At 34.7% G+C, this 20,619-nt stretch overlaps 3 protein-coding genes and 1 pseudogene across 5 annotated transcripts; 3 read left to right on the top strand and 1 right to left on the bottom strand.

Moving 5' to 3' along the window:
* The first annotated feature begins 851 nt into the window (after positions 1 to 851).
* On the top strand, positions 852 to 1,889 carry LOC125586197 (annotated as a pseudogene).
* Positions 1,890 to 3,673: 1,784 nt separating this feature from the next.
* On the bottom strand, positions 3,674 to 4,510 carry LOC106418695 (MAPK kinase substrate protein At1g80180). Its single transcript, XM_013859450.3, has one exon. The coding sequence runs from the start codon at positions 4,295 to 4,297 to the stop codon at positions 3,920 to 3,922; it is 378 nt and encodes a 125-aa protein (XP_013714904.2). The 5' UTR covers positions 4,298 to 4,510; the 3' UTR covers positions 3,674 to 3,919.
* Positions 4,511 to 13,615: 9,105 nt separating this feature from the next.
* Positions 13,616 to 15,833, top strand: LOC106390512 (probable DNA replication complex GINS protein PSF1). Of its 3 annotated transcripts, none has more exons than XM_022701222.2 (7): positions 13,616 to 13,906; positions 14,145 to 14,246; positions 14,393 to 14,460; positions 14,535 to 14,648; positions 14,729 to 14,891; positions 15,016 to 15,165; positions 15,614 to 15,833. In XM_022701222.2, exons 2-7 carry the CDS (start codon positions 14,172 to 14,174, stop codon positions 15,638 to 15,640), a joined length of 597 nt encoding a protein of 198 aa, XP_022556943.2. In that variant the 5' UTR covers positions 13,616 to 13,906; positions 14,145 to 14,171; the 3' UTR covers positions 15,641 to 15,833. The 3 variants fall into 3 exon arrangements, with proteins under 3 accessions (XP_022556943.2, XP_022556941.2, XP_013686459.1); XM_022701220.2 differs by having other exon boundaries at positions 14,099 to 14,246; XM_013831005.3 differs by having other exon boundaries at positions 13,617 to 13,906; positions 14,131 to 14,246.
* A 224-nt stretch (positions 15,834 to 16,057) lies between these two features.
* Positions 16,058 to 17,397, top strand: LOC106418703. The gene is made up of 3 exons (XM_013859461.3): positions 16,058 to 16,398; positions 16,643 to 16,880; positions 16,965 to 17,397. Exons 1-3 carry the CDS (start codon positions 16,307 to 16,309, stop codon positions 17,217 to 17,219), a joined length of 585 nt encoding a protein of 194 aa, XP_013714915.2. The 5' UTR covers positions 16,058 to 16,306; the 3' UTR covers positions 17,220 to 17,397.
* Positions 17,398 to 20,619: the final 3,222 nt, after the last annotated feature.

Raw genomic sequence — 20,619 nt, 5'->3', positions numbered from 1 at the left:
ATCTTTCTTGACTGACGATTCCAAATATATTTTCTCCATGCCCTCTCTCTCTCAGGATAAATTGGAAAAACTCCAATGATGCTGAGTAAGTCATGGATGTCTTCAGTATCAAAGTTTTGCTTGTACAGATTTAGTTGTTTACAAGATGTTATGTTCTCTTTGATTTCAGGTCGAGAGCAATATGGCATTGGCAAATTTGTGAACAGTCTTTTGCCATGTGCTGGAGAGTAGGTGACTCTGGTGATGCCACACACGCGTGGCTTAAGTATTGAGTTAGCCGTGGAAAAATCATCTTCTGGCCAAAAGAAAAGGTGGGGTTCCGTATCAACAACAGCAGAGACTTTCCTGCTACAGTATAGGAATAAACAAAAGAAGAATATACTTGTTTTCTTTAGAAGATTCAAGATTCACAGTCGTTGTTTTGTTTGATCAAACAATATTCTTTGTATTATGAAATAAATACATAAAACTTTTGAGACCACCAAATGAGAAAGCAAACAATGTTTTTTGGTAACGGCAATTGTGTGAAACTCACAGGACGGGGGCTTTGTAAAACTTGATACGTGTTTGTGATAAAGAGTAATTTGAGGAGTTGTGGGTCCAAAGTTGAATGACATCATATGGATGCGTTATAGTACTATAATCTCAGTGGTAAGTTAAACACATGACGATGATGATATGTCGAGGAAGGATAATGATAGAGAAGTTCGTGGTTACTCGATCACGACACATATTACATACACACACGTGTACAATATACATCAATCTCTTTGTTATAATCGATCATTCCTCCCTTCGTCTATCTATTAACTGCAAAGTCCATATTTTCCGGATTTAAATTTTCCAACGGTGGTTTTTGTTCATACGTATCTTCGAGAGAAAGAAACTCTTCTGTTCTGTTTTGCCTTTTGGATCGTTCTTGTTTCTTTTTTTTGCTTGTCCGGGAAAGAAAATGAAAGAAAATACGGGAAACCCTCTCCATCTCAAGTCGTTGAACCACATATCGCTTCTATGTCGATCCGTGGAGGAGTCTATGAACTTTTACCAACACGTTTTAGGTTTCCTCCCGATCCGGAGACCTGGCTCTTTTGATTTCGATGGCGCATGGTACATGTTTATATTACTTTCAATATTTCTTTTAAAATTACTTTCAAATTTTCTCTTTTGAATATTTGTGTATGTGTGAGTAGGTTGTTTGGTCACGGAGTTGGGATTCATCTTCTGCAATCTACAGAGCCTGAGAAACTACTCAAGAAAACTGAGATCAATCCCAAGGATAATCACATTTCTTTCCAGGTACCCCACCCTTTTTGTGTCTTTTTATATCATTTTTCCTTGTTTTCTTCATGTGTAGACATTCAGTTTGTATTTATGAAGGAGGATAGGTGAAATCTGACACCATATTAGTTTACTTGACATAAAAGTAAAAGACACACAAATAGAGAAGGGTTACCAGAGCCGATTTATTTCAGTTTGATGGAAGAACTTAATTTGTGTGTGTTGGTGAATGCAGTGTGAGAGCATGGGGGCGGTAGAGAAAAGCTCAAGGAAATGGGAATAGAGTATGTGAGAGCAGTGGTGGAAGAAGGTGGCATCCAAGTCGACCAGCTCTTCTTCCACGATCCTGATGGCTTCATGATTGAGATTTGCAACTGCGACAGCCTCCCCGTTGTGCCTCTTGCAGGAGAGATGGCTCGTTCATGCTCTCGTGTCAACATCCACCAACTGGTCCAGCCACCTCAGATCCACCCCTAGACTCTTGTCATCTCCCTCCTAGCTCAATGATTTGTTAATAACTTGCGTATAACATTTTAATTTGTCTCTTTCATTTGCATGTTAATATTTGCGTGTAATAAATAAGACTATGAGGTTGATGTGATTCTTTTAGCCGGGAAATGATCATTTGCTTTCCTCTAGTCTCTCTCCCTTGTGTGTTAATATTTGCGTGTAATAAGACTCTTTGTTGAGATTGATGTGATTCATTAGCCAGGAAAATGACCACTTGCTTCACTCTAGCCTCTCTCTCTCTCTGCTATTTAGTTGAGAAAACCAAACTCTCTCTTGATAGTTGTTTGCTTGGTAACATTTATGAAAATGAAGAGATGTTACTTATAGCACAATTGAAACATTGGAAGCATGCAGATCTAGCTAGGTCAAGTTTAGATATGTTATGGAATAATCACACATGAGACATGATCTCCTTTTATATGTACATAAGTTATATATCAATCATCGCCCTGAAGAAGAAGCTGTCTCCTGAAGTTTTGGATGAAAGCTTCTGCGCATTTGTCCACGTCGTGATCATGAATCGTTGGCCTGCTCTCTGGATTATTGCCGTTTGAAGGAATTGTCACCGACCTTCTCTTCTCTGTAATAACCTTCTTGGAGTTGGTAACATTACGTAACTGCACAGGAAGTTGTTGTACAGAATTCATCTTCCTGTCCTTTATGTTTGTTTATGTGTGGGTACTCTGATGTTTTGGATAATATGGTGAGTGAGTGATGATTTGGGGGTGTATTTATAGGATTATTTGTTATCCCTTCACCTGAGTCTTTTTAATCCCTACGGAAACAACTTGGAATTTTTGTAAGGAATAATTTAATAAGAGATCGAATGTTTAGTTTGACGTTTAGATAAGTAACAATCATATCATATCCTTTCATCACTTATCCACTTAAATCTAAGCCAGTAACAAAACTAAACATATATCAGCAACTAGTTAAAAGAAAATCATGCAAATTATGCCTTCCCTTTCTAGTAATATAATCCAATCCAACTAGATCATATACTCTATAATATGTTTCTATATTAAAATAGGAAATTAAGCATAAAATCTAAGGTTCTCTTTGGAGAAAAGGAATGGCATACAATAAAATCTGACCTAACAGCTTGATTAGATTATTCAAAGGCTACAAGCTTTAGAACACTAGGAGGTGGGGGAGATAAGTCACCGAAAGGCATCATTCTTGACTAGTTGACTGTCATTTTCGCTGCTCCTAGTCCTATGACCCTTCTCTTTTTTAAGGTTGACTTGTTCTTATGGGCCTGTTTTTAATGTCTATATTTGCATTGATGATAGTTAGGTGTCTTATAACATCAAAAGGGTTACACTAACCCAAGAGTTAGCACGTTCAGGGCTCAAAAGGCCGTTCTGACCCGCAACCAAAAAAGAAAAAGCTCAAAAGCCAATCAATATTACATGTGTTGTGAGGCCGTTACAAAATGTTTCCTGAATTTATTACAGTTGCTGGGGAGATGATCAGAGTTTAATTATTACATAATGAATATGAAAACATGACTTCAAATGTATGATACAGATGTGATCCCAGACTGAACGGACTGTTCCAGGAAGCGTTTGTCATCTGAGAGACAATAAGGAGGGCATGCTTGACCCGAATTTCGAAGTCAGGAACCATAAAGCTTCCCAGCAGAGGGACTGTGATCGTTTGATGTTTCATGATCAATTGCGAGTATTGTTACAAGAGATCTTAAATGCTTGTTTTGTTACTGAAGTTCCCCGCACATTAACAAATGAGATTCTCTTAACAGCTGAATTCTGCAGTTTTTGTTGAGATTGTTAGTAACAATTTGTTACATGCTTCATCAGCAAGGCGGAGGTGATCTTAATTGCTTGTTTTATTTTGTAATTTTGATTTTTCTCAAGAACCAAAATAGGTAAAACGCCCTCCCAAGGTAGGGGGAATCTGAAGTAAACCAAGGAGATATAAACATCGGCTGAGTCCAAAACAAGTTTAAATTAAAAGAAGCAGAAGAAGAAGCACAAACAAAGATGAAAAAGATATGAGTGGTATTCATTAACACTCCTAGTATGTAATATGTATTTATGTTCTTTTCTTTGTGTGTCTGTCTTCTTGACGTTACTCGCTTTTGATCCTCTGCCTCTGGGTAATTAACTTCCTACCTGGATCTGCGTTTCGGTGGCCTTTTCCTCTGTTTAACCGGTTTCTTCCCGAAAGCAGAGCAACATCCAAACGCCGACAGTCTCGGCGACGGAGGATCCACCGCCGGAGACACTCTTCCGGTGTTTCTATGATGGCGGTTAGCTCCTCCGCCGTTTGAACGACTCCTCTCGATGTCCCCTTCGGTTCTTATCGGCTTGACTCCGCCTCCGGAGGTGGGTCTGGCTGTCTGGTCCTCCTGACCATCCTGTTCGTCAGTTTCGCCTTTGTGCTCGTTGGCCTGTTTGTTAAGCTCGGCGATGAGACGGTCGTCCCAGACTATGCCAGAGGAGCCCTGTCGGCGGAAGGAGATGTTGGATCTCTGAAGACCCGCCATGGATGGCGGTAACTGTTCCTCCTTTTCCTCCGTCTTTCTTTGTTGTCTGAGGTTCTCTCTCTGTCTGGTTTTTTGGATGTTTGCTAAAAGTGGTTGATCACTGTGTTTCAGACTTGATTCATTTCTTCATATCCCTTATCCCAAATATTTAAAATAAGTTATCTCCCTTCCTACCATTTATATCTTTTAGTCGGCTATCTTTTAGACACGAGTGTGATGGATAGGGAATGGTAGACTCTCTCTCTTTTCTCTCTGAGACTTTGAGATCGAGAGTCGCGGTGGTTCCCTCCATGAGTTGTGTTTATCGATTCCGGTATACGGCTGTCTCCTCGATGGCGTGTAGCTGGCTGTGCTTCTGGTGGTTCGCGCTTTCTTCGGTGGAACCATCCAGCGTTTGTATCCGGCGTTGAAACATTGATGGCGTTACGAGCTCTTTCTTGAGCCGTTCTGTTCGTCTTCGGTGGTGATTGCCGGCTAAAGTATCGCAAGATTGGTTGGTCGTTTGGTTTCCTCGGGGAGTGCTCGAGGTGTGTGAAGGTTTCGTCATGGTGGGGGGGGCCTGAGCTTGGATGAGATCTCGACTCCGGTCGATTGATTCTCTCCGACGCGTTCATTTGAGAAACTGAATCCAGTTCCAATACTGTCGTTGGAGGTGGTTTCGGTGGATCTGGTCAAGGTCTCGGTTGTATCTGGTGGTGTGGTTCTGTTTCCGGTGTGTTCCGGCGAACCTCGTGGTCGTTTTTCGTCCTCGCCGGTAGTTTCTTCGCGGTCGGGCCGCGATCGGTGGAGGTGTGTTCTCGTGTGACGCGTGTATCCCTTGTTGTTGAGGTGATGACACGTGGTCTTCTTTTCGTCTCGCGTAGGTGGGCTGTAGGCCTTGTGTTTTTCGTTTTCTTTGGCCCGTTTGTTTTTGGGCTTATAGGGATTGGGCCTTTGTATGGTTTTTATGGCTTTTGCCTGTTTAATAAAATACAGATGGAAAAAAAAAAAAATGACCAAATATTATCTTAGCTACGTAGTTAAACGGGAGATAAAACTCGGTCAAAGCAACGGATAATTATGGGAGTAGATTTTGTGTGGTTAGGTGTAGAAAATTAAAATCTATTTTAACGTAAAGCTTTATCCATTTATCTGCCAAATCAAAATTTCATTTGAATTGGTCATCGCATAATTTCAGCAAAATGGATTAAGTTTTTCTTTTTTGGTAAAATAACATGGATTAAGTTTTTTTTTTTTGGGTGTAAAACATGGATTAAGTTGTTCTTTATTTCTTACAGAAATCCATCGACGCTGTGTTTGATTATGTTGAAACAACAAATACCGGCAGATGACTGATTATTGGAGATTAAAAATCATTAATCACAGAAATTGTAAAGCTGATAATATATCGTTAAGAGGTTTTAAAAATAAAAACTTTGAAGAGTGTGCATTTTTGTTATTTTTGACAATATCTTGTTGTATGGCTTGGGTTGGACCAGCCAGTTATTTTTGCATATTGTGGACAGTAACCACTCGCTCATGTGCCGCTTTTTCATATGGGTAACATATTTTGTGTGGCCATGTCTACTTTGTAATCACCAACATTAGAGCTACACCGCAGATCTACACTGCCAAAGCTTTCAAATCGCCTTTTAAATCTAGAAACAGTTGTGGACAAAAGATTGATTTAATTTTATGCATGCGAACAAAGTGGCTTTAATTTCTTTATTTTACAAGGCACCTTATCCGTAACTGAAGATTTGATTGAACACCGAATATTGCTGTGTCATTAGACCATGATTAACACAGTTTTTCAAGAAGGTGTTTTAGTGTAATTATGAACTAAAAAAAATAGTTTTTAACTAAAAGAATGTATCCAGTGCCGGTTCAAAATAATAACAAGCCTCAGGTCCGGCATGTGCATGTGCTATGTGCTGGAAGTGCATTTGCATAGGGTTCATTACACTTTTAAAAGAGAAAATGTAGCCCAAATTAGAATCCAAAATATTTTTAAATGATATTTTTTCTTTAGGGAAAGGGTTCCAATTTTTTTTTTCTCTTCAAAAAGGTCCCAATTTTTTTTCTAGCTCAGGGCCCTATTTACTTCTGAGACGAGCCTCACAAGCCTAAAGCAATTTTACAATAAACATGCCCTTTGTTAGCATCGAACCCAACATCTTTACGCGAGATGTAAGCTCTCTAGCCACTACACCAACGAGATATTACTGTTATTGGCGCTCCAGAATCCCTCATAATATTTGGTGCCCGAAGCCCATACTTCATGAATTTTAAACACAGGGCCGGACCTGAACGTATCTAAATAAGGGATAAATGATACGCTTTTTATAAGACACGCATTGATAGTATATTGGCTAAAAGAATTTGAGAAAAAAAATCAGGTTTAACTCGACGAAGAAAATCGTCGGTGGCTCTCCTAGACGAAGAAAATCGTTTGCTGCTATTCAGTCGAATCGAAAGGTAAAACTACGTTATTTTGTTTTTATGTTTGAATCCCTTAGTTATGCATGTCTTAGATTGTACTATTTCTTGTTTAGGTCGCAAGTTTTCTCAATTAATTATGAGTTCTTCAATTGCAGATGTAAGTTTCATTGAAAAACATCATAAATTCTCTGCAGAGACAATCGATCTTCTTTGCAAACTCAAGGTTTGATTTTCCCCAGCAACATCGATCTTCTCGGTTCTTTATGAAATTTGTGTTTCTGATAACGATATGTTGATGGAGAGCTTTCACACTCTTTTGATCCTTTCCTTTAACGTTTGACTCAATGGATAAATTTCCATTCATTGATCATCATGTCTATTAATTCATGTTCTTATTGGTTTAGTAGCTTCTCGTTGGGTGGCTTGGTGTCATGATCTTGATTCTTGAGAATCAAGAACAGTTTTGATCAATTTGAGATGATTTGCTCTTGTTTAAGGAAGATCTGCTTTTCAATTGATAGATATTTTCATCTCGTTTGTATGAAGCATATCTCGTTTGTAGAACTCGATTCTCTTGTGTTGGTTTTTGTCTCGTACTTCTCAATTTAATATATAAATCATGTGATTCTTTTTTATTTGTTTATGTCTTTGTGTCTTAAGATGGATGGATCATGAGACATGAGAAATGTTCGTAAAAAAAAAGGACTACAATTGCAATACAGATAAAACATTTCTCTTCGATCTATTCAATTGATTAAAGTTTAAAAAAACATTGTTTATATTTCTTAGTGCTTTTGATTATGTTCAAATTGATGTTGATTTTGATTCTTGTCTGAAATGAATTGATTTTGATCCTGGTCTGAATTGAATCGTCGGTAATAAATATTTTGGTTAGTGTTAGATTATGGTTGTGTTAGGTAATACATAAATGTTATGGTTAGATATAAATCGATGGTGTAGTGTGATGAATGTGTTACATATTTGTCAAGTTGATTTGGTTGGTTGTGATGAATGTGTTAGATATATGTCAAGTCGATTTGGTTGGTTCATCTTCTCTTCCATCTATTAAACACATTCCCTTTTTTCTCGTCTTTTCAACATTGTTCTTCTCTTCCATCTATTAAACACATTCATTCCTCTCTTTTTTATCCCGTGATAAACATTGTTCTTCTCTTTCTCTCTTCTTTGACATATTCAGATGGATTCTAATCCATATAGGCACACGTCAAATTTTGTTGAACTTCTTAATAGTCAATAAGATAATATATTTGGTTTAGTACAAGATAGTGTCGAACTATCTTCCTCACATGTTCATATATTTGGCACTTAAGGTATTGAAGATCAAACTTTGGTGAAGACACTCGTGCAGAGCGTAGAGAACGAAGGAAATGCACGCCAACAAATGATGTATTGCTCATCAGCTAGTGGTTAAACACGAGCAAATATCATGTTGTAGGGAATGAGCAAAAATTTGTTGCTTTCTAGAAAAGAATTGCTGTCTACTTTATGGAAAGTCCGAAGGTTGCATGTTCTGAACACAAAGAGCCAAGTCGCTGTAAGCAGCATTGGCACAAGATCAATGACCTTGTCTGCAAGTTTTGTGGATCGTATGAAGCTGCAACTAGAGAGAAAAGTAGAGGTCAAAATAAGAATGATGTTCTCCAACTAGCTCATGGAATATTTCTCAACAACCATAATAAAAACTTTAACTTTGAACATGCTTTGAATGAGCTGCACAATGACAAGAAATAGTGTGACTTTTCTAGTTCTAAAACCGATGGAAGCTCTAAAAGGAGGAACTGTGAGGACGGTGCACAATCATCAAACTCTCACGTAAATGAAACTAAGACTGCTGAAGCTGATCAAGGAACCAATCGTCTCCTGGTGCTAAGGCAGCAAAAGGACGTGGCAAGAAGATGATGGTAGAGGGGAAGGCGTTGTCTGTGTTTCAGAGTATGTAGTCCATTAAACAGCATGATTTGGATATGAAAAAAATGTTGTCGAAGATGGGTCTACTTGATATGCTAATTGCAAAAAAAAAAAGAACCGCTATCTGAATATGAAGAAGCCTAAAGAAAAAGCTCATTAATGACTTGTTCTCTAATTACTTAAGTTTAAGTCTAAGAAGAAGATGAGTCATCTGTTTAAGTTTCTTTGTTTTAGGTGTCGGGTTCGTGTTGCTTAATATATGTGTTTGTTTGTTGTTTGTTGTATTTCAGCTTAAATTTATTGTTTGCTGTATTTTAAGTCTGTGTTTCTTGTTTTGGTTATGTCATGGAGTTATTGTATTTAAAGGTCTTGAAAGAATGAAAAAGTAAAGCAGGTTTGGAATTTTATTTTGTACTCTTGTGGTCAGGTCATACATCATGTGTGTCATCAGTCACGTTTGTAAAGTTTGTAAACTTTATATTCTTAAAGTTGTAGTGTTGTATCACATACTGTTTGTCTTTCCATAAATTAGATAACACAAATTTTATAAATATTATATCTTCTCCTTTCTATGTTTTTCATTCTCCTTCTCATGTTTTTCCTTATATTCATTTCTTTCATCAAAATCTAAAACAATTTTCACACATATATGGTATCTTCTTTCCATAACAGTTTTGAGGGATCAATTGATGAAAATTTTGATCAGTATTTTGATCAATATTTTGATCAAGCGTTCGAGAATCTGTTCATTAATTATGGTGATCAAGAAGATGAAAGGAAGGCGAAGAAAAAAATGAGTTTTTATCGGAAAATATTGTGAAGAAGGCTATATACGTTTATGGAATTATTATTTTAGTGAAACTCTAACATACCCTGCAAATTTATTTCGACGACAATTTAGAATGAACAAGTCATTGTTCATGCATATTATTGATCGAATCTCCAATGAAGTTCAATTCTTTCAACAAAAGAAAGATGTTCATGGAAGGTTTGGTCTCTCTACATTTCAAAAGTGTACAACAGCTATTCATGTCTTGGCATATGGTATTGCGGCTGATACAGTTGACGAATACCTTCAACTCGGTGCAACTACTACTCGGTCATGTTTGGAAAATTTTGTGGAAGGAATAACATATTTGTTCGGCGATGAGTACCTAAGAATACCAACACCGTATGATCTTCAACGTCTACTTGATATGGCAAAGCATAGTGGATTTCCGGGATGGTAGGAAGCATATTGTATGCATTGGGTGTGGAAGAGTTGTCCCACCGCTTGGAAAGAGGTATATTCACGTAGTTCGAGAAAATCCACAATCGTTTTAGAGGCAGTAGCTTCATATGATTCTCGATATGTCATGTGTTATTTGGACTTCTATGTACTTTAAATGATATCAATGTTCTTGATCGCTCACTTATTTCTTATGACATCATAAAAGGTCAAGCTCCTCAGGTGAATTTCTCTGTCAATGGAAGAGAGCATCATTTAGCTTACTATTTCACTGATGATATTTATCTGAAATGAGCAACTTTTATCCAATCTATTCCAATTCCACAAGGAACGAAAAGATGTGGAGAGTGCTTTTGAAGTCTTGCAAGCTTGATTTGTCATAGTTAAAAATCCAATGCTTTTTTGGAATAAAATCAAAATTGGAAAGATTGTGAAGACATGTGTCATATTCCATAATATGATAGTAGAAGACGAACGAGATGGATAGACTCAATTTGATGTTTCAGATTTCCAACAAGGAGAACGTAACGGAAGTTCACATGTGGATCTTACTTATTCTACATATATCCCTACAAATCCCGCCAATATAATGGGTGTTCGAACTAAAACTCGTGATAGACAAGTGTATCAACTGAAATTTGATTTGGTTGAATATATATGGCGTAAATTTTAAACGTAGTTAAAATAACAACTGAGCTTGGATGCTTCTTTGAAATGATTATCGTTTATTTTACTAATCTATGTTTTTACGTTTTTATTTTAAAATCTACTAGATCTCGATCCGCGCAACCGCGCGGGTTTTTGTTTTCGTTTTTTTATATAAACATTTTGTTTTTGATTCTAAATAGGTATATATTATAATATATATATATATATGTCTATCAATTTTTAAAACATGATAATTATATAGTATATTTTTTATCGAATAAATTGTTTTAAAATTTCACATGCATTTGTATCTTCTTCTATATATATATTTTTGGATTATTATTTCATTATTAAAATCGTAATTATATATATATATATAGATTAGTAAAATAATGTTTTATTGTCATATTCAAAAATATTACTCATATAATTATTTGTTTTATTTACGGGATCAGTGTGAAACGACCATAATCAGAGAAAGATCTACATCTCGACCCACGCAAGGTTTTTGTTTTCATTTATTTTTATATAAATATTTAGTATAATAAGTATTTTGTATTATTTACCGCATCTGTGCGATGAATATGTGATCATCTATGTATATAATGTGTAAGAAGTTGAAAATTAAAACCGCCGGTTTAATGTTTCTTTACAAGTGAGATGCTTCAAGGGGATGTGTAAGAGGTGGATCATCACTTGATCATATATTATATAACGTGTAAGTAAATATAACAGAGGTTCTAATTCATTTTTTAAATAACAAACAACTCACATTTACAATTCTAGAACTATACGTTAATGTTTTAGTCTAAGGACTGTTTGTTAATGATTTATATTTACGGTTGAGCAAAAACGTTGATGCATTGGTTTGATAATGATTTACAATTACAATAATTAAGGAAGCAAATATTGGTTTGTAAACCAAACCGAAATTGTAGGCGTGTAAACAGAAATTTAGAGAATGATATAATAAGCCATATTAGTAGTAATAAATGAATAAATGATAACTGATTTCTAGTGATGGTCCACTAAGTCCATTTTTTTAAAATCACACATGAATCAAGGTTGTGAATTCTGTTTTAATATATAAGACTAGGTTTTTGATCCGCGCTTACAAAGCGCGGATATATTTTTTGTTGATAATTTCTATAAAAAATATATAAACTTATTTGTTTTGATTAGATAGAACATAATTTGAAACTTTACTATCGTGATGTTTCGTAAAATAGTGAGATGTAAATATTTTAATTTTAATTTTTTTCCTAAATATATTAAATATAAGTTTTTTAGTTTTGCAAGACTTTATATTATACCAAATAGTTTAAATATAGTGTTTTTGTATTTAAGCCGGATCTGCAATCGAACCAGTAAATCACTAAATCTAGTGACATGTAGAAATCTATTTAAATTTTTTTGAAAACTTCATTAGCTAAAAACTGATAAAATCTGGTAAAAATACTCGAAACCCATCATTAACCCGCAAACTGACACAGTTGTTAATTTATGAACATAATTTACTATTTATTTATTTTTTATCGATAATATATAATAAATTATATTTTTGCTTATTTTTAATTATTTTGACTTGCACACGTCATCTCTTTTTAAAAATGTTATTCTTTTAAAAAGTAAAGGTTTATGATAGAAGATTTCTTTTTAGGCCATAGAAGATATTTTATGGGTACGATTTTGCAAAAGTAGTGTCGATGAACACTATCTATAAAAATAGTTTCTTTTTTCCACGGCAGTATATTAAATATTTAAAAAATCTAGTTGTTACCAATTTTGAGAAAGCAAATAGCGTCGGATATACCGAACATTGCTCAAATTTAATTGTGGAACCACTTCTCGGGTCTATTTTCTTGCCTTTAATCTCGGCTGATATATTTGATATTTATTGATTTTTAAAATTGGTAAAGTTTATAATTAATTATATGTTATTAATATCATAACTTAATTCATGTGAAATCATACCTAAAGATATTGTATCTAGTTATCAATTCAAAGATGTTTGAAAATGAATATCAGATACCATAAGTTGGTGAAATTGTGTAAAAGTTGTTAGGGATCAAAATACATTATATATTTGATTTATAATGTACCATAAAGAGGTTCATTGATTTACAAAAGTTGTTATGGATCTAACACAATTCTTGGTCAAATCTAATTTATAAAATACCATAAAATAGATTAATTTATGATTTTTAGTATAAGAATCAGGGTTTACGGTATAGAAAATGGTTTGACATCAAACACTGCATAAATATGAGTTTCAAAAATTATGGTACGACTCATATAAAAGTCAAAAAAGAATGTCATCTGTTTAGTCGACTTACAATCTACTATTTAGACATGAAAAGATTAAGTTAATTATAAGCACATGCATAACTATGTAGTCATATTTAGTAACATATTGACATAACCGTATAATGTTAATGTAAATTATGTTGCTAAACGTTTGGAATATGTACGTGTAAAAAATGAGTTTTTAGATTCATGTGACACCTAGAGAAAATATAATAGGTTAGAACAAATAATTGAGAAAATATAACAGGTTAGATCCGATAAAGAACATTTAAATCTGTTGAGTCATTTGACATAACCGATTATTAAGCTAGAATAAATTAATTGTTTATTTAATAAGTATAATGGTATATGAAGTGATTTTATATTTAGTCACAACATTTTCAATAGGTCCAAAAAAAACATGCCACAGGAATTTCAAATAGGACTCTATTTTAATAGATTAGATATTTAAAATGTTATTTTAACTATGTTTTATTTTTTTTTTTGAACGAAAACTATGTTTTATAAAATAAATAAATTTTATTTATTATAAAATAATGTTTTATAATTAAAAAAACTCTTAATTTAGTTATACCATTGGAACACTCAAACTAATATTTTCTTAACAAGAGTTCTTAACTTAAATTTATTAGTTAAATATTTATCAAGAATCTAATTAAGATTTTTTCCATTAATCATGTTCCTAGTCTCTTGATTGTGTCATTTTCTATTGATTTGGAGAAAAATATTATTATTTGCGTGTGAAATATGTCAGCCTACGAGTATTGTTAGAGAGATCGACTCACAAGTGGTAACCACAGCATCAGTCACGCCTTATCTTCAGAAGAGAAGTTACAAATCGCTTTAAAAATCCAACACACACACACCCATACATACATATACACACGCAAATAGAAAAAAGTGGCGCTAAATCTCAAAACCTTTTGAACCACCCCGCCAAAAATTCCCACAACCCTTTTAAAATAAAAGAAGAGAATTATAGTAATTGATTAGATTATATTTTGTTAATTCTGGAATTGACCGACCGCCGCCGCGAGAGCTGTTCCGTTGCAGATTCACCCGGAATGATATAGTGGGTATGTCTTTGATCCATAATGCTTTTAAATCCTCTTTTTTTTTTTTCGTTTATCCGTTTAAATCGGCGATATGACGGAACCATTTCAACCGGCTAGATTCGATTCGCACATATAAAACATATACATAAATATAAATTATTTTATAGCTCTGGGGTTTTCGTTTTTTTCTTTTTGTTGGGTTTTGTTTGAAAGCACGCCAGATGTTTGATGAATTGCCTGAATAGATGTTTGCCCTCAGAAATTAAAACACAAAGACGAATTCAACATGTACGGGAGAAAAGGGTATCAGCTGGTTAAGGATTTTGCGAGTGGAGAGAAGGGTCAGCTCAAACCTTTCAATGTAAGCCCTCCCCCATTTTCTATGCTCACTCAGCCATTTTCAGTTTGATTTCAAAATATTAGTTTATCTTGTGAAATGTGGAAGCTATAGGATGCAATGAATGGTAAAAGTCACTACTTATTATTATTATTTGGTCATTCTGTCAGAGCAAGCTCTTTGATGAGACAATCGAAGAAAGCAGGCAGAATCAACGTCTCATCCAGTCTCTCATGAGGTATCTCCCTCTCTTTGTACAAAAAATCGATGCCCAACAAAGTCTTGAGGTTGTACATGTTTCCCACTTACCAGGAAAATGGAACAAGAAGGGTTGGATGTTCAGAACAATAGAAACGCTGACTACTATGGAGCACTCGTTCATCACCTTTCTTTGATCCGCAACAAGCGCTGCCTCATGGCCTATGTGTAAGTCATATTTCACTTGACAAGTTCCAGAGACTCTCCTCACAGTTTGTAACGAATGATATTGGTGCCGCTGTGTTCAGGCACAATAGAGCCGACATTGTGCGTGATTTGGGGTGGAGAGTAGGACTTGAACTCCCACCTGAGATCCAAGAGAAGCTCACCACACTCGAGAAGGAGTACTTCAAGAACCATTCCGCTGCTATCAAATCCTACATGGGGAAAGCAGGAATCGATTTGAATGTCGTAAGCAAGCACTCTTTCCACCCTCAAAGAATTTTGAAATTTTTTGTTTACTTGGTGGGCTGTGCTGTACTACTACAACACGAGAGTAATCAATTATTCTGTTGTATTTGCTGTTGGCTTGAAGGATATGGTGCCTCCAAAGGATCCGTACATTAAGGTCAGAGTTGTGGGAGATATCGACGATGGAATTGTGATGAGTGACAAGACAACAAATTTCGCACGTCACTCTATGCATTTCCTCAAACGAACTGATGCAGAACCCTACATTGCTCGGGTCAGTTTCTTTTTTCTTTATTGTTCCCTCTCTTTCCGTCTTGTGTAATGACAAGAAGGTTAAAATACTGTAAGCAATCGAAATTCGCCAAAACGTTGACTATGACTACTGCTAAAGATAAATCATAGCTGGCGGAATGGTAACTAAAGGATTTGTTTTAGAAAAAAACTGGATAGAAATGCAAATAGGGAAGCGTAGGGTTTAGACTGATTTAAATAGATAAATGTGAGTGTAAGTGTACATTTTGTGATTTAGGAAGAAATGACCCTCGTCGCATTTCCCTTGAGTTTAGTAGATATTGGCAAACCATTCTACTGGTTTCTTTGGTCGTTGATTAAATGGAGTTTTGTATGTCAAGTTATAATATAAAGAGTCCTTTTGGAGTTTTGTTAATGTAGAGAAGCTGTTTCTTGGAGAAAACTGAACTGTGAATGGTTTGGGAAAACAGGGGCAAATGGAGGAGCTGACAGGTTGATTGATCTTAATAGAAGCTTGGGTGGTGTCACAGATTAATCACACGGTATTGGTTTGTGAACAAAAAGAGTGTAAGCTTACATAGTCTTTTTCTTATTTGTATAATTGTAAGACAGGAACAATGAAACCTCATACCCAAAAAAACTCAATGTAAAATCTATTTTCTCTTTCAAAGTAACTTGAGTGATGCATTATAAGGAACAAGGCATTTGCTTTGGGTTAGCACAAACAACTTTTTAATCAATGAGCAATCAAAGCCTTGGAGGTTTTTAATAGTCTCTGTCGTTTTCGTTTAACTTGCTTATGAGTAAACCGTGAAACTGAAAAAAATACGACAAAAAATCACCAGTGACTAAACCTCTCTTGGAGGATTAACCATAAGGGTTTTGAAGCAGCAAATGCATTCATTATTTACAAAATGCAAATACAAAAACATTGTACTATTATTTTATAAGAAAAGACGAGAGAAAACTTGCTTTTCAGTTGACCAAGAAAAACGTGGGGGTAACATAAATAAAAACATTTCGCATTTTTGTCCAAAAAAAAAAAAAAAAAAACATTTCGCATTTAGTCTCTTAAATCATTTATCTGAGTTTTCCCTCTGCTACAAAGAAAGAATCCTATAAAATATAATATCAAAATTCTATCGGGTGGGAAAAAACGAAGGATGGCGGTTTCGAAGAAATGGGCATCGACAATCTCCGTCGTCGCTTCATCTCTGTTTGCATTCATCATCGTCTTCCAGATTCCTCTCTTCCGGTAAAACACATTTCCTCACCACCATTCCTCTCTCGTTTTCTCTTTCATTTAACGAGAATATGTTCTTGCTTGGTGAAATCGAGGTAGAAAGAATTAGATTTTTAGATTCGTATATATATATTGGATTGGATTAGATTAGAGCAAGCAAGACCTTGTTATTGTTTCATTTTTCTAATTTTGAATTTGAGCTTTGTGTTTCTGAGCGACCATCTTTTCTCTCTATCTGTGTTGGTCGGATTTGCAGAGTAGCGTGCAGGAACAAGACCTGCGAATCACCACTGGAGGTTATATCCTCTCAGTTGGTTGAAAGCGAACTCGTTCCTTCACCACTTGTCAAGACACTCCTTTATCCTGGTGCCATTGCCAAGTCCCTTCTCCGTGGCTCTCCACTCCCAAGCTACCACAACTTGTTCCACTTTTACCATTTCGACCACCTCAATACACCCTCCTCCTCCTCCGATGATGATATCCGCCATCTAGAGGTTTGCTTTAGACCTTTCTGTCTCCATCCAACACAATCTCATTTAGTTCATATACCAACTAATCTGCTTCTTGTTCTTGCGCAGGTGTTTGCTGGGTGCTGTTTATGTCTGCTAGGTGCTTTACTCAGCATCTTCAAACCCAGAAGACTAACCTTCATTGGCACGCTCTTGATCTATTGGGGTCTTCTCAGAGACATTCTCCTTTTCAACTCCTCTGCTCGTGTCTACCCAACGCTCTTTCTCGCTTCACTCTCTTCTTTCCTCTCCATACGAAGCGACGTCAGGAAGATCATCCAGTGTTGTTCTTCCACTTCTAAGCCCCTTTCCAAATCTCTCTGACCCTACATGAGTTAAAATTAGACTAGTCTTCTAACTTAGACATTCCAAAGAGGTAGAAGAAGTCACTATTACTATTTTATTAAACATCAACAGTTAAAAGCTTGTATTTTCTGCAGAAAAACAAAAAACTGCTTAGAATCTTTGTTACAATCATCATCATCATCATCATCATCATCATCATTTGCACATTTATATATTTGATAAAAAAATATCACTTTGTGATAAAGTTGATCTTACCGGACAGAACCAACCAACAATGCTACAGATGGGTAAACTAGCAAGAGATGCCTACATTTGAAAGATAACACATGTCCAAATAGCACAAAGAGTAAGAAATACATTTGATAGTATATTGCCATCCCCTTACTCAATCAGCTTGCACATGGAAGCCTGATATGTTGTGAATGAAAGTAAGGGGATGAACCTTCCCATTTCTAGAAAAGAATCAAGAGAGAAGGGAGTGATGAAGTAGGCAAAACATAGAAGCGGGACTTCTTTTTCTAACGTACGTTCCCCCACACCACTGCATGTAAAAAAGGCTTAAAGCTTAAGTCATTGCGTAGTAGATGAACCGGGAGTAATGTTCATTAAGAACCCTGGTTTCCAAATTGGAAGGGAGCATGGCCTCTTGCATGCATTCAGACATGTCCACAACTGAGCTGCTGTAGTTTCCACTTGTTCCATCTCTCCCGATGGTGTTAGCCTCAGCATTGTTAACAAATAAAGCCCCACTCTATTCAGTGAAACATCAATGTGTATTTGCATACACAAGACAATGGTTCAGTTCGAAACCAAATCAGTATTTGACATGTTTCATGTTGAGACCTTTGATGCGGAAGTTGTAGGTAGCTCAGCTGTGTCTGTTGTGTCTTGGTCAGGACTGTCGCCGAGGAACTATATGGAGAGTCTGAAGAGCTTAAGGAGGAGTCTAAAAATCGATGACAGAATCTTTAATTTATTAGCAAGAATCAGGAGGGCTCATTGATGTAAGGAGGAACTGTATTGGGGTTTTCATCAGATCAGAGGGAGGACTGGAAAGCGATATAACTTGGATTCTACCAACAACCTATTCATCAAAAGTATCCAAAGCTGAGAAACACCTAACTAACACAGAGATTGATTCTAGAGACTCTAATTGGAGGATGTTGGTAGAAAGTACACACTTTATGTGTCGGAACTACTTGCAATTTAAGCATTGTCCTCTCTATCTATTAACCTCTTAACTACTCATTAGGCCTCTTTAAGCCCTCATATTATACCATTCTCTTTCTACTTTTAACGACCCCATAATCCTCGAATCTGTCTTCTCCCATCTTTAAGCTACATGGTCAAAGACTCAAAGTTCAGTACTTTGTGGACTTGTTATTATCTCTGCATCCACCCATTTCCTTAGAAAACTCACTTTTAAACGTCATTTCTATCTTTTGATCAAAAAAAAAAACGTCATTTCTATCTACTTCGGTCAATAACATTTCCTTATTGTGTACTGTATAATTCGAATATTTTTCTTCAAATTATATGAATAAGTACTAATCTTTTGCTTAATAGTTTACTAGTGACATCTCTGGATGATTTGAGAGTAATAAGTTTGTTGTAATGGTTTTGCTTATTGTCAATAAATATATTAAAGATCACCTAAAGAGTGAGTGAAAATTAATTTGTTATTTTTGAATTAAATGAATGTGTAATACTTATGTGAGTGATAAAATATTTTTTAGTGATTTTATCTAATGTTACCCCCCGTGATAAAAAAAATTAATTTAATTAAAAATGAATGAAATATGAAATTAAGCAAGAATATCTTTTAAAAATTATAAGGTGGTGGCATTGTATAATTTGAAATAAAATTTATACATATTTCACTTAGAAATTGTTGTTTATTGACATTACCTATTATTGATGCATCAATAAACACATTAAGATTAACAAAAAATGAGTGAAATCCGAGAGTAATAATACTCTCTCCGTTTTTAATATAAGTCGTTTTACAGCTATGCACGTAAATTAAGAAAACCATTAATTTTTTATATTTTCTAAACAAAAACATCATTAATTATTTACTTAACCACAATTCAACCAATAGAAATATAGAAGATATGTTATCATTAATCAAATAACATTAGTTATTAATAAATGTTAAATAGAAAACCGAAAACAATATATAATTTAGAACAAAAAAGTTTTTCTAAAATAATTTATATTAAAAAATGGAGAGAGTATTTCTTAATCTGATTACCAGCAACCCGATATATGCATGATGATAGATTGTCATTTAATGATTTTACTTATTGTTAGCGCCGCACTAAATATATTAAAATCTAAATCTCTTTGCAGCATGATTTTAAAAAAATACTGTTTTTATTTTGACTAATGGTGACATACTATATGATCAAAATTAAAATATAAAAATAATATATATATATATATGTGTATATATATTCGAATAATAGATTGTCATTTCATAATTTTAGTTATTGTTAGTGCCGCTATAAAAACATTAAAATTCAACCGTCTCTGCAACATCATTTTTCAAAATAATACTCCATCATTGACTAAAGACGTCACTATATTGTCGAAATTAGAAGAAACTAAATACATGTGTGAGTGATAGTTTATCGCTCAATGATTTTCTATACTGTTAGCGCTCTAATAAACACATTAAAGTCCAACCATCTATGCAACGACACTTTCAGAATACTATATTCTAGTTTTGATTAAAAGCGACACTATATGTTCTAGTTTTTATTTGTAAGTAGTTTTAGCTAGAATTATAAATACTAGAGGTTTCGTCCGCGCTACGCGCGGAAAAATGTTCGAGTCTTAATAAGTTTGAGATTGGATATCTGGTGATTAGATGTAAATCATGTCTATTAACAAAAGTCTGCGAGCAATCTCATGTATATATAATTATATATATAACTAATAAGTCAATATGTGACAAAAAAAAAAAACAAACTAATAAGTCAATAATTTTTTTGACTACGATGTCCTATAAATATAAATTACATATAAGCATATAAAAAGTCTATTGCTATATTTCTCTGTAAATCTATAAAAGTAAGTGTTGTTACGATATTAGGGGTAAAATACTAACCTAATTGTTTGCTAATTTGACTGGTAGAATAGCCCTCTTATATGCACTCAAGCTGGGTTCGAACTCTTATATAATGATTTTTTGGTTTTGGTTTTTTTTTTTGGCTTCTGCTGACCTCCAGGAATAGGAAATGTGTTTATGTAATACTAATTTTGAATACATTATCGGTTTAAAACTGACTTATAGAAACCTGTCTAACATGTACATAGTTGTACATATTTTTTTTAATTTTTTTGTTTTTTTTCAAAATAATTAGCTAAAAGTTATGAAAAATATACTAACACATTTTCATATGATCAATATTCC

This window comes from Brassica napus, chromosome A2 (assembly GCF_020379485.1).
Source record: "Brassica napus cultivar Da-Ae chromosome A2, Da-Ae, whole genome shotgun sequence".
NCBI lineage: Eukaryota > Viridiplantae > Streptophyta > Magnoliopsida > Brassicales > Brassicaceae > Brassica > Brassica napus.
The sequence above is the reverse complement of the archived record's forward strand: the minus strand, read 5'-3'. Positions and strand labels throughout refer to the sequence as shown.

Excerpts from the sequence above, each read along its gene's own strand:
- LOC106418695 (XM_013859450.3), bottom strand. The coding sequence starts at position 4,297 with ATGGCGGGTCTTCAGAGATCCAACATCTCCTTCCGCCGACAGGGCTCC.
- LOC106390512 (XM_022701222.2), top strand. The coding sequence starts at position 14,172 with ATGTACGGGAGAAAAGGGTATCAGCTGGTTAAGGATTTTGCGAGTGGA. Across the intron at positions 14,247-14,392 it reads GTCAGCTCAAACCTTTCAAT|AGCAAGCTCTTTGATGAGAC; the intron begins GTAAGCCCTCCC and ends TCATTCTGTCAG. Across the intron at positions 14,649-14,728 it reads CGCTGCCTCATGGCCTATGT|GCACAATAGAGCCGACATTG; the intron begins GTAAGTCATATT and ends CGCTGTGTTCAG.
- LOC106418703 (XM_013859461.3), top strand. The coding sequence starts at position 16,307 with ATGGCGGTTTCGAAGAAATGGGCATCGACAATCTCCGTCGTCGCTTCA. Across the intron at positions 16,399-16,642 it reads TTCCAGATTCCTCTCTTCCG|AGTAGCGTGCAGGAACAAGA; the intron begins GTAAAACACATT and ends TCGGATTTGCAG. Across the intron at positions 16,881-16,964 it reads ATGATATCCGCCATCTAGAG|GTGTTTGCTGGGTGCTGTTT; the intron begins GTTTGCTTTAGA and ends GTTCTTGCGCAG.